Source organism: Labrus bergylta, chromosome 21 (assembly GCF_963930695.1).
Source record: "Labrus bergylta chromosome 21, fLabBer1.1, whole genome shotgun sequence".
NCBI lineage: Eukaryota > Metazoa > Chordata > Actinopteri > Labriformes > Labridae > Labrus > Labrus bergylta.
Window position 1 is genome coordinate 7,180,444 of NC_089215.1, and position 13,726 is coordinate 7,194,169.

At 38.7% G+C, this 13,726-nt stretch overlaps 1 protein-coding gene across 4 annotated transcripts in view; it reads right to left on the minus strand.

Moving 5' to 3' along the window:
* Window positions 1–997: 997 nt before the first annotated feature.
* ptprea (protein tyrosine phosphatase receptor type Ea) overlaps window positions 998–13,726 on the minus strand; it is a 61,223-nt gene continuing 48,494 nt past the window's right edge. For all 4 annotated transcript variants that reach the window (XM_020644724.2, XM_020644723.2, XM_020644725.3 and 1 more), the window contains 16 exons: window positions 12,683–12,819; window positions 11,330–11,420; window positions 9,850–9,926; window positions 9,478–9,514; window positions 9,258–9,355; window positions 8,519–8,638; window positions 7,315–7,478; window positions 6,906–7,041; window positions 6,603–6,752; window positions 5,844–5,937; window positions 5,565–5,641; window positions 5,295–5,429; window positions 4,972–5,097; window positions 3,681–3,832; window positions 3,419–3,554; window positions 998–3,273 (listed from right to left, as the gene is read on the minus strand). In XM_020644724.2, the coding sequence (XP_020500380.1) occupies window positions 3,199–3,273; window positions 3,419–3,554; window positions 3,681–3,832; window positions 4,972–5,097; window positions 5,295–5,429; window positions 5,565–5,641; window positions 5,844–5,937; window positions 6,603–6,752; window positions 6,906–7,041; window positions 7,315–7,478; window positions 8,519–8,638; window positions 9,258–9,355; window positions 9,478–9,514; window positions 9,850–9,926; window positions 11,330–11,420; window positions 12,683–12,819 (1,805 nt within the window). In that variant the 3' untranslated portion in view covers window positions 998–3,198. The remainder of the gene's footprint in view (window positions 3,274–3,418; window positions 3,555–3,680; window positions 3,833–4,971; window positions 5,098–5,294; window positions 5,430–5,564; window positions 5,642–5,843; window positions 5,938–6,602; window positions 6,753–6,905; window positions 7,042–7,314; window positions 7,479–8,518; window positions 8,639–9,257; window positions 9,356–9,477; window positions 9,515–9,849; window positions 9,927–11,329; window positions 11,421–12,682; window positions 12,820–13,726) is intronic.

Here is a 13,726-nt window from a genome sequence, read left to right on the forward strand (position 1 = left end):
GGATTTCATGTTTTTCTTTGTATCTCAGTCGTTGTGGTTTTTATCACTGGATCTCATTCAGTTTTTATGAATCTGGTGTATTGTTTTTTCTCTGTTATTGCTTGCCTTTTAGCCCCTGTTTTCATACTCTCCTTTAATAAATTATCTCAGGACAATTTTAACTATTTAGCACTGACTGCACTGTCACTTTTGCGCTTGTATTTTAATACTCTCTTATCATATTATAACCTCTGATTTGCTGTTTTTTCATCTTCTCTGATTTTTTTTAATTGTCCTTTTTTTAAAGTTTTATTTTTGGTCATTTTGTGACTACAGTGTAGAAATAGGACAGTGGATAGAGTCGGAAATCAGGGAGGGAGAGAGTGGAGAATGACGTGCGGGAAAGGAGCCACAGGTCGGATTTGAACCTGGGCCACCCGCTTGGAGGACTATAGCCTATTTGCGCACAACCAGCGCCCCTAAATGTCCCCTTTAAAATGTTCTTCTTTCCTTCGTGTGTTAAGCACTTTGAATTGCTTCATTGCTGAAATGTGCTTCATAAATGGTAAATAGACTTAACCTTGAACAGCTCTTTTCTAGTCTTCTGACTTTTCACACTGCAGGTCACACCTACACATTCACACCACATTCAAACTGATGGCTGAGGCTGCTATGTAAAGTGGTCATCAGTATTAAATAATCTATTTTCATTTGCACTGCCGAAGCAGCTGTGGAAGCAATTTGGTCAGTGTTTGGTTCAGTGTCTTGTCCAAGGACACTTCCACATGGGACTTCAAGAGATGGGGATTCAAAATACCTTCCTAGTCATTTCTGGCCTATATGTCACTGTGTTTCAATGGAAATGTAGTTTATTAAGTGTATTTTTCACATCTACACCATATCTAAAAGTTAGATAAGAGATAGAAATAGATAAACCATATCTGTTGTTTCAGGGGCTGAAACCATTTCCTCTGAATGTTAAAATAACATAACAAGGAAACTCTCATTGACACCCAAAGCATTTTCAGAAGAATTTAATATTGCAACTTGCATTTGAAAGACATTGAGAATCCGAAAAAGGGGATGGACAACTCACAGAGAGAGCAAAGGCAAAGAGCTGACGTCTACACAGCCCCTCTTGATATTCTTGGAAGGACGGAACAGACGAAAGAGAAGCCATGACGTAAAAACACACGGTTTTGTTTAGTCTCTCCTTGTGCTGCACCTCCCACAGATTCACACACACAATTTAACCGATCACTTTACAGCTCCACGCTGCGCAGCAAACGTCCACAATGTCAGCACTTTGTCATGTAGGATTTACATACAGCATCAACAAAATGACACGTGTCACTGAGGATGAAAGCAGCGCCGGGTCGGATTATTCCAAACGTTTGGATTCATGTTGGGAGTACCACAGGGACGGGGGTTACTGCATGTTTGACAATCAGATACCTTCTTATGAATGAAGTCACTAAATGCTTTAATTTCCAAACATTCTGGTTCCTCATGTTGACCAATGAGAACAAAGTAATCTAAATTAAACATGTATTAGTAACTAAGCATTGATAGTATGATTTTTTTGTAGCTCTGTCGTTAAGGAGGCACTGAAGAACCACATTTCTATGATGTGGTTGTCGACGTTACAGGACTTTTCTTTGAATAACGTCCTGTATGAGCTGTGCATTTGACACTTAGTCATGAAATCCTACTGCCTCTACTGCATTGAGCCACTACTTCTTAGGATCAAACATCGGGGTTCTCCTCTTATCCATGTCTTAAAAAAAAGGTACATATATGGCACTGATTTGTGAACAATCTCTAATCTCTAATATAAATAAAGCGATAACCATTCTCATGAATGTTGTCGGTTCTTGGCAAAAGGCTTAGTTATATGTGCTTTTTTAATGTGCAGTTGTTTAAGCAAAGTATGTTTGCTGTCTACAGACAAAAGGAGGACTGTAGTAACGTTACATCCACGTTTAATGCAGTTTCATACCATGTTTCGTTTCAAAACCGGTTTAATGGTTTCTTAAAGACTCTGTGATACATCAAAGTGTGAAACTTCTGCCTGAATCCATGTTATAAATCGATCCCTGTGTTGTCACTGGCGCCCGACCGATATGGGATTTTTGGGGCCAATACCGATACTGATACTGGGGAGGGGAAAAAAAATCACCTACCGATGTATCAGGTGATATCTTTCTTACATATATATTTGAGCTGTAGAGATATATTCAGATATACTCATTTATTGCGTTGATCCTTTAAATGCAGCTATCTACTTCTTTTGGAAAAGATAACAAAGACAAGATGGTCACTCAGCTGGAAGTGACTGCCAAGTTCATCACCGCTTCACACTCTAGAGAGTGATGTTTGTTGTAATCCACATAGCACGCTCTGCTTCTGAAAGAGAACTGCTAGCTTAATAAAATGCTTAAAAATGTAATGCCGTTGTCTGGTGATTAAATCTAGTAAAATCGGTGCTAATCTGTGATAAAATTAGCCGATACCGATAGTCACTAGATATGAAAATATCGGCCGATATTATCGGCTGGACGATTAATCGGTCGGGCTCTATTTGTCACTCCTCCTCTGTTTCATAACTTTATGGCTGAAGTGATTCATCCTTTACGGACAGTATTTCCATTGGAAAGAGTATCACATTGGTGATGGGCATGTAGCATGAAAACATGACAAATAGTTCAAATATCGCCTCTAATCTCAGATAGAAGTCATGAATTAACAAAAGCATGTGCTGTATGTTTACATAAAAAAAAAACAACACACATTTCAACATTCCTATCATGTTCTCCAAACTTAAGAGTGGAATGTCATCCTCGATACATAAATACTTTTACAATAACTAGAACTTTGAAAAATATTACGTGGTCAATCCAAAATAACACTCAAACACTTAAGGTACATTATTATACAACCAAACTGAAATGAGAGACCAAGTTTGAGACAACACTCCATGACAAAATAATTATCATAAATGATGTGAAATATACATTATTAATCTTAACTCTTTTTTTTTTTCCATGTACAATTTTCATCCACTGACATACATTATATTACAGCGATGGATGGAGTCTCAGTTAATGGGAGGACAAGTGCATAGCAAAATAGATCATTTGACTGAGTTAAAGAAACACATCAAACTGACAAAGCAGCTTTAGAAAACAACATTAAAAACCATGTTTAAGGCAAATCTCGTCATTTGAAATTGGCATAGTCTGAGAAAATGTCGACAAAGTCTTGTACCACCCTGTAGCAGAAGTCGTACTGTTCCTGTGGGGGGAGGGGGGTAAAAAGACAAACAGAAAAGATGGTTCTTTTTAGTCAAGTTAAAACAAGTAACAGGAAGTAGAACTCATTCTTTAAAAACATTTTTAGCTCTTAAATGAATTCAAGGAACACTTCCACAGGTACTTACCACAGTTTGGACCATATGAGGCCTCTGCATGCGTAAACTCTTCACAGTTTGGAACACGTCCAGCAGGCCTTCTGCTTTGACGCGCTCCAAGATATTGCTCAGTGCAATGAACGTACCTGTTCGCCCTGCACCAGCACTGCAGCAAAAAATAAACACAACAACTCTTAAAAAGTAATTCAAGCCTGGGAATACACTGTTGAATTATACAAAACGTGGCTGTAGACTGCCCAAATATGATGAAAAACAGATGATTAGTAGCTACCTGCAGTGTACGACGATGGGATGGTTCCCAGACTGCTGCTGCTGCCTCTGCACCGAGGCGATGATGTCGATCATGCCCTTCCCCTCGGCCGGGATGCCGACCTCCGGCCAGCCGTGGAAGTGGAAGTGCCTGATCACCCTCGTCTGCTTCTCCTTTGAGAGGAAATGCACGGGCAGACAAGACATCATGATACCTTTCAAATGTGATTCATTAGCAGCATATGAAAGTGTAATGGCAGGTGCAATGTCAGGGTAGGTTAAGTGTGCAGCAGATGAGTGGTGGACTGATGGGTTGCTGATTCTGGAGGCTGGCGTGTTCCGCCGAGCCTCTGAGAGGTGATGTGGGTCGAATGTAATGAAATATATGAGATGGGAGTCTCCCACCTGATCTTCCTAAACACATCCTGCCCAAACACATTTACTCTGGCAGCCAGAAGAGTTCTCTTTCTGCAGCAGACCGTTTTGTTTGGTAATTAGTAGCTTTTCAGCTTTTTACACAGAGATACTCTTAAAATTCACAATTTTTGACCTTTGGCGTATTCAGGGATTAAGTTTTATGTTTTACTATTCTTTCATTATGAAGGTTTGTAAAAGCTTCTGACTTGTCAGTAGCTTCATCGAAGAGACATTTTCTGTTTATTCCTCTCAGATGCTTTAATGTTCATCACCGTTTTAGGCTTAAGAAGATGAAATGATTCATCTTGAGTTGCAAAAATTGCAGAAAAGTACAAAAATAAACTCTTTTCTTCTCCTGTTAATTACCCCAGACATTTCTTATGAAATCCAAGGGTTGGGCAACACACGTTAAGTTCCAACTTCTCCACTATGTGGGGCTATGTAGCTCAGTGTGTTTTGGTTAAGGAAATTATCACTCCAATAAGTAAGCATAAGAACATAATGACAAAATGAATCATTGAAAATGTGAAAACTTAAATGAAAAGAAACAAATTTCAGCTGCCATAAGCCCAGTAAAGATGGAGTTTCCATTCAGTCATTGCATTACATTAAAGATGCACTTTATGATATCTTAAATGACATCTACATTTGTTCTTTGTTGTCTATTTTAGAGCAAGTTATCATGTCCTCATTTATCTGAATTTGACTCATTGAATCATATTCTCGTAGTTGTGCAGCTGTTGGATAAAGACAAATGATTTCCTTTGCAAAGCGCTGGAACACTCAAAAGAATTTGACCAAGAGAGACAATAAATGCCTTTTTACTCCCAGCAGTCAAATGTAATGTGTTTTTACTGCCACATTAACAGCTGTGTAGTGCACGTGTATTTGCTTACCGGGACAAAGGTGAGTACCAAGTCTCGTAGACTGAAGGTGTCACACAAAGTGTCTCCCTTCAACTCCACTGTGTAATCTCCATATGTGACGGAGTCCTCTGTGGGCCAGTACTGGCAACATTTGTCCTGCAAAATACAAACCAACAGAGTGTGAATTCCCCCCTGATAAAAAAAACAAAACAGAACAGTGAACATGGAGTTGTGAACATAATTTAGTAGCAGAGGCCGGAAATGAGACAAGATGTGTCGTTGTTGCACTAATGTAATGTTAAATGAAACCATCCATCATAGCACACTTGCCGTCAGCAGCTTTCACAGCTTACCTGCTCCCTCTCCTGGAGCTCAGTGAGCATGACAATGGAGTGACATTTCCACTCCCACACCATCCTCCAGAAATCCTCCAGTGTGGTCGGCAAAGGGCCCTGGGTGGCAATGAAGTAGTCCTTCTGTCTATAGCCCTAAATCAGAGCGAAACAAACACTGAAGTTTAGCTTTAAGTGTCCTTCAGTAGGTTTTTATTAGGAAATACTTCTGGGCTGTCACTGATACAAATGCAAGAAGGAAAACATTAGGTAAAAAAAGAATATGCTTACATCTATAAAGGATGCATTGACGTAATCAGTGAACTCCTGACCTCTTCTCATGGAGAGAATAACTCTGTTGAAGTCATCTGAAATGGGGTAAAAAACAGGAAATTCTCCTTCAGAATAGAGTAGCTTGTAAACATGTTCACAGTGTTTCAGGTAAGCCGAGTGGGCGTCAGAGGAAACTAACAGAAATTGAACACTGCCACACAGGGTTAAAAGAAAAACATGCTCAGACACTTCAAAGAAGCCACAAACTAATTTTATGTTTTTTTGTCTCTCTCTTACATGGAATAATTTGAAGAACTCGGTTCTTCTTCATGTTGGCAGGAAGGTTCCCCGTTCTCATGTTCTCCTTCATTATTCGCATGTTGGTCAGTTTCTATTCAAAAGTAAAGCAAGCAAAATGGAACCGTAAGTGACAAGTATAATGAAGCAAACACATTTAAAAAGAGGAAAAGAACCTGTTACACTGTTGTTATATATGTTTCACATGGACGTCTGTAAAGATAAAAGCAGAATGCAGACAATATGACTTATATGACCGTTTGCTCTGTATCCTTCATGTCCTTCATAAGGCCTTTTTGCTTATATAGCTGTTCATAAGCATACAATATAAAGTTCATAAGCATACAATATAAAGCCTTTCAAAACCAGTAGTTTGTACTATACATTAAGAAGCTGGCGTGGCTTTAGGAGAGCTAAACAACCTCATCATACTGTATTACATGCAATACAGTGTTAGTTTTGTGTCTAACTGCTAAGGGACTATTTTAGATAAAGCTGATCCTCTTCTCTCATGCTGGAGATGTTCCTTTGTGGTGGTTATGTTTTTAAGAACAACTATATTTGATGTGAAAAAAAGGAAATTGCACATTAAAAGACTTATATTAACCAATGTTCTTGTAAACTCAACAGTTGAAGGCAATTCAAAATATGCACTCCTGTTATTCACAAAGGTTATTTGGTCCCTTTTCTTGTGTCACGTGTTGATATTTGATCAACTGGGATCTTGTATGATCCCGGATTGGGAATAAGAGGTTGTACCTTAAACTCCTCCTCGAGGCCGACCCGGTCACCGTTCACGAAGGTGTTGTGCAGTTTGCTCAGATGTCCTTCCAGAGACGACACATCCAACTCTGTGTCTCCGTAGAGGTAGTATTCAAGCAGGGCCTGGTAGACGAATGAGTACTGCATCTGTGTCGGGGGGGATAAAATCAGATCAACACATACAAGCACACGTTCCATGGGCACATGGCCACATATTTAGGGAGGAATCATTCACACATTTGCTTTCAAGAATTAGTTTTATATCATGTGGCTGACAGAAATTGCCCCTGTCCGACTCACATCTGTCTGAATGAGCTGTGAGCGCTGCTCTCGTATCTTAGCGACAATCCCAAACACGTCAACCTTCTGCTCGGCGTGCATCATGTCGATCATGGCGTCTATTACGATGAAGGTTCCTGTCCTCCCAACACCAGCGCTGCGGAGACACAAAACAAAGCCCCATCCTCAGCTGACACTTGCATGTTAATGGACAACAGCAGTGAAACAAAGAGACATCTGTGCCTGAAAACACATGGATTGTTCAAGTCATTCAAAATATTTCCAGCCGTAGACGACAGCTTGTTTTCCAGCGGACAAACAAAGCAGATACTCATGCTGCAAAATATTTATCTCCATAGAAACTAATAAGACAATAAAACCATTTAAAGCACCAAGGAAACAAATCAAAAATAAACAAGCGCTGTGGTACCTGCAGTGGATCACAATAGGCCCAGCGAACGGTGGGTTAACCGCTTTGACCTTTTTCAGGAACTTGAGCATGCCGATGGGGGAGAAAGGAACTCCAAAGTCGGGCCAGCTGGTGAAGTGAAGCTGGGTGACGAGCCTGGGAGTCTTGGCAACATCGCTAGCTTGCTACACAGAGACACAAACCACAGACAGAAACATTTAAAAACGTACTGGAATGGAAAGCTTGAATACTAGGGGTGGATATCGCAGGGAAACTCACCCTATGATACGGTTCAATATAGTATGATATGCCAAACCATATGAGACGATATGATTAAGATAATTGAATCACAATATAGTGCTTCTGCAATAATTGATATATTGCAAGACAATAATATAACACATCATGATATTTCAGTTTCACGTCTTTTTGTACTTTTTTTATTAACTTCTTTTCACCGCAGTGCAACATTTTCCTGCTGTCTTTTTCTTTAACCCTGCAGTCAACTTCTTCATTAGCAAATAGTTTCTCTTCAAGATACCATCATATACGTATGTCATCAGCACCAACTTGAGAAATCATGAAGTAGTGACACGGTGAGTCAATTTAGCAGGGAAATCTGTTTAGATGGCCATATTTTTTTGGAATGAAAATGTTGATATATGAGACCGGCGAAAACCATCATTTAATCACACAAATCAGGATGACAATATATTGCAGTATTGGTATTTTGTCCCACCCCTACTTAAAACAACCAAATATCTTGAAACATTGTTTACCCCAGAGAGCAGCACGTTCCTAACTTACAAAAATGCCATGGCCCGACTTAGAAATGAAATTAATTACTACCATATTTTTTTATTTCAAAAACAGAAAGATGTTATGTGAAGTGGGCCTGTAGCAAAACACTACAAATAAATAATCCATCTGCATACACAGTAGCCAAAAAAAAAAGTGCTAATAGTTTGTTTTTCAACTAAAGATGAAGAACTATGAACTGATTATTGCAAAAGAGTTCTTGCGTCACACCTCCAGTGCCGTCACAGCCCACACGTTCCCATTCACTGACCCAGAGAAACATTTTACTTAGTTAGAATTCAAAGCTGTTCGTCTCCCTTGAAAAGGGAACTAAAGCCCACAGGATAAAACTGGTTTCACAAACACCACCCTTGCTTTGGTAAACATACAATTTCTATGAACTACACAAGCACTTCTTGTTACTCACATATTGTACACAGAACTTGCGTATGGTGTAGTCGACGAGCACAGTGAAGTCCTCTACGGCCACCCTCACATTCCCGTAGGTCCAACAGCCCTGATCCGGCCAGTACTGGTGACACTTATCCTGAGGGAGAGCACAGCCATTATTCAATACTTTTAAAGAGGACTTACTTTTTAGGAGGCAAAGTGTTTCAAATGTAAAATCACACGTGCTTCAATTTCACAACCAGTCCACATTGGTTTAAGTGGGAGAGGTGAAAGCACTCGATACAAGACTCTGAGGGTGATTATGACACTCCCTTAGAGGACCTAATTGCACATTATGTGGTCATTGATTTTAACTCGTCCACATGCTGATTTAAATCTTCACAAATTCTCTTCTTATTGATTTTTTTAAGCCTTCCTCTTGTTCAGTGAATAACCTCTGTTTCACATGCTTCACAATAGAGACACTTAATAGCAGAGAAAGGAGATGTCAGAGGGGAGAGCATAGGAGTGAAATTAGTAGTTCAAATCAAAGACCGTGGTTTCACCTTTGACCATAACCAATGGAGTCTATTTGAAGCACACTTCTTCTTAAATCCTTTTTGTAACACTCCATTATTCCCTTCACAGAATCAAAGACTTGAGGCTGGAGTAGAAACGCTGGAGGCTTTTCTTTTTTTTTTCTTCTCCATTTTAATTTTTCGGCAGGGAAACTGTGACATGGTTAGGAAAATAAAGAAAAGCTGAAGACCACTCACTTCTTTCCTTTCTTTGAGATTTGTCAGCATGACAACGGTCGCTACTTTCTGCTCCCATATCATCCTCCAGAACTCTGCTACAGTGTCTTCTTTCGGACCTGTGGAAACATTGAAGGATTATTATCATCACATGGGAATTTCAAAGACATGAACCTAAAAATCAATCTATTAACAGAGAAATGTCACATGTATTATTATCATGTGGATCATTGTGTCTTACCTTGGGCTGCTATGAATTTGTTCTTTTCTGTGAAACCCTGTAAGAAAGGAATAACAATTTAATTATGAATATGTGCAAACCTTTAAAGTTCATAGTCAGCTAAGAGAGTTTTCATTAAGCCCTCACATGCTCAGAAAAAAGGAAATTGATCAACACTTCTTGAATAGCTTGTAACAGAGAGAACAGCAGTGAAATTGGTACATAAATAAAGTCAAAGTTAATTTATGGAACTCATTAACAGAACATAAGAAACCATACCGACATAGGAAAGTAATGTATAGTCATTATTTCTTTGGTGCAGTTGGTGTGACATGTCTCACTGGAATAAACCATAATTAACTGAATGATGGAAAAACAAACAGAAACACTCACATCAATATAAGAAGCATTCACATAGTCTGAACAGGGATTTGCATCCAGCTGAGTCAACACCACTCTGGAATGATCATCTGTTTGTGGAAATAACAGTGAAAAGATTAAAGGTTTACAGTGCAAAAAAACCCACACCACACCACACAGTCTGAAACAAAAGAATAAAAACACTGCCATGTTTGTGTGGTACAAATCAAAGTATATCCAGCAGCCAGTTAGCTTCGCTTAGGGCAAATAAATAATGGACGAGAGTTACCCTGTTTGAAGATTCAAGCCTGGCAACCATTTCACCCAAAAAATGTTCCAATCATAACCTCCTGACACACTACACCCTTGGTTACCATTCTGGTCTGGGCCACCCTTAGGGGCATCAAACTCTCAGGGGGCGCGTGAGGTTTGTCTGCTCTGAGGTTGTCAAAATCATTATAACAGACATATTGGATGGTTTAGAAATTAGTCTTTCGATAAGAACTTTTGTGTGCAGGCTTATTCTGTTGGGATTTATTAGATAAACAATTAAAACTGATGATCATTTTTGGCAGCAATGTGTTACTTTTCTTTCTTGTTCATGGGGAAGCGTGGGTACAGGTAAGGGGCTCCATGGAAACAACTTGAAACAGCAGCTCTTCACTAAAGTGACATGAAGAAGAATACATGAAAAGCTAGCTCTAGAACAAGAGTAATAACCCTCTCATGTCTGTGCTGTTAGCTTAGCTTAGCATAAAGACTTGAAATAATGGGGAAAATCTAGCCTGTCCAGAGCTGACAAACACCAGTTACCTGCTGAAGTGTGGGTGTCTTTTTCCCAATAAAATACTAAAGGTGCCCTATGCTAAGCTAAGGTTAACTTAAATATATGGGCTAAGCCAAGTCATCATTTCTTTTGGTGGCTGTGATAATACATACCTACCTCTGTATGTTTCACAAACAACTTTCAAGGTAACATGTTTGTGGAAGTTAGAAAATGAGTTGAGATAAAACACTAGCACATATGAGCACAAAGCACTTATTTAGCGATTGACTGTGAATGTGGTATTTATCTTTTTATCAGCGAAACCTCATAAAGTGCTAGTGCTGTGTTTATTTGCCTGAGAGGCTGGCACGCAGTTAGTGTGCTCAGTTTGTCTTCGATATGGGGTGCAGGGAGGCATTTTACTGCCTGTGGAAAAAAAACAGTTTCTGAGTCTGTTAAGTGTTTGATCGCATACATAAGTGATGAAAAAAATTAACCCCGTTAATTAATTAATCAGAGATGAGTGATAGGAATATAAGCTGCAAAAATGAAGACAAGGGAGGAAACTCTGAGTGCTGATGTGTTTCATTGTGAATGACTGCATGCGCTGTGGGGAAGGATCTACTGTATCTGAACAGTAACAAAAAAACCCACTCAGAGACACGTGCACACACAGACAGGAAACTGTGAGCTCTGGGTATGAGTCAAAAGAAAATCTAGTTCCTACAGAGCTGAGAGTGCACTCACAGGGGAGGATGTTGGGGTATCTGTTCTTCTCCTTGTTCTCGTCCTTGTTGGCCTCCTCGTACGTCCCCTGGGCATTACCTCCCGGCAACGACTGCAAAGCATAATTAAAATCAGATTATATACCTACCATACTGATAAACAGTGCGACTTTTAAAAAATAGCTATACATGACTTTGTTCTGCATTGATGTATGCACTTCCTCTGCTACCTACAGAAAAAAAACAGACCTCATGAAAGCTGAGAACTTCGACTTCCTCAGCCTGCGCTTAAAAGCTGCTGAAACATTTGTATGTTCAACATGAAACATGAAAAATAATCTTTATTTTGACCTAGATCCTCAATCGGAGTCATAAAGAGGAAGGGGACATGTGTACAATGTGTCATGGTAAATGTGATTCATAGTTCCAGTAGTTTTCCTGAACAAAATACACAGAAATATATCCGTCTTTCCATGAACACACTGAGTATCACAGTTGTGGGAAAACCCTTTAAATCCAATTTTAGGTATTTTATAGGGTTTTGTTGCACCAGTTAAAAGCACCCAAAGGCAACCTCTTTAAAGATACTTTTAACGCTATGGAGATACATTATTTAACAATGATAATAATTATATTGTCTTTTTATTGATCACTGCAATCGTAATGTAACATTTTATGTAGCTCTTTTGTGTCTGTTCCTAATATGTCTTTGTTGTATTTCAAGTGTAATGAGCGTTTTTTTTCTCCAAAATGTGGTTCCTTATGTTAATGTAATTTTTTAAATGGCAAATATTTGCACAAGAAGATATTTTGCTTTGGCGAGCTGTACTCTTTCTGTTTTATTTTTAACCAAATTTATTTAACTGCTGGGTCAACTTGTACTTTCAAAACTACAAAACAAATGTGGCCATCGCATATTATCGCAAATGGCTCCAGCTCAAATTCACCTTCAACCACACTTAATTAAAAAAGTTGGTAATCAATATGTGAGCAATCCTAAAAACATTGTGTATACAGTATATGATCCACAATTGGAGATATTTCCATATTAGACATTTTACATTTAGCTAGCTTTGATTAACATTAAAATTTCTGCTAACACCATGTCATTATGTTTGTTATTGTGTCAAGATAATTAACCTAAAGCCGTATGATTTTTTGAGGGGGCTGATTGGTTTTGGTATCGCATAGGCGCACTGACATGTATTTCAGGCAATAGGCCAGAGGCCAATACCAAGACTTCTGTATCGTATTGGGAACCGGCCAACTGTACTTTCAATGATCCACTACTTCTATTTTGAACACCCAACGTAAAAACCACTTCCTACTTTCTGACCACCTTTTACTCTAACTTCAAGTTGAAAAGGTTGCTTACATTGTACTCCTCCCTGAAGAGCTTGCCGTCGTCAGCTGAGCGGAGCCGGTACTCCTCCTCCAGGTGGTCCACCGGGATGGGTAGGTAAGTCTTGGCGGCTGTGGGGGATCTTGGGAGAAGGACCACCGTTTGTTGCTCTGTGGGGAGAACAGTGAGTGAGTTCATTGATCATCCCTCGACGAACGGATTGGGTTAAATGTTATGGTGACATTTTTGGTGGGTTAAAGAAAATAACTGATTTATTCATTCAATTATTATTTAATTACTTACAACGGGAAATGATTCGGTTTAATTAAACCAGGATTTCACAACGTTTTTGTTAGACAAACTGTAAAGTCAGATACATTGAAGAACCTCTTCATACCAACACCTCCAAGTGAGTCCATTTGGTTGATGCCAAATTTGCTCTTTTTAACACTATTACACTTTTTTACATTATTTTTTTTTACAATGTTTTTATGGAACTATAAGTGTCTCGGTTGATTAGGTCAACTTTATGACTACCACTTGGCAACCAATCATCCATTACTTTAAGGCTACTTTAACAACATTACTTAAAGTTAGCATTGTTAAACATTCTACCATTACTTTTAGCTAACTACTGAAATTAACTCTAAAGTATAAATTTAAACTATAAAGCCATAACTTAACGCTAACTACAACTGTGCAACCTTTACTTTAAGCTAAATTAACTAAGCACACAAACTGTTTACTTCAAGCTATCCGTTTACACCACTTAGCCATGACTTTTCAAACGTAACTTTTAGCTATCAGTTTCAAACATTTATCCACTACATTTCACTCAGTCTACTCCAACTTATTATTAACAGTTTAGCTTTTATTTGATCTTTTATTCTAGTATCCATATAATTAACCATTAATCAATGCCTAGCCACAACTGTTTATTGTTAACTTTATGTTTAGCCATGTATCCATTACATTAAGGTCTGTATTCTAAATTAAGTTTTGGCTAATTTCTATCATTTAACCATAATTTTAAGCTAACTTTTCAATCACTTGTCTATCTCTGCTTGTTGGCTGACT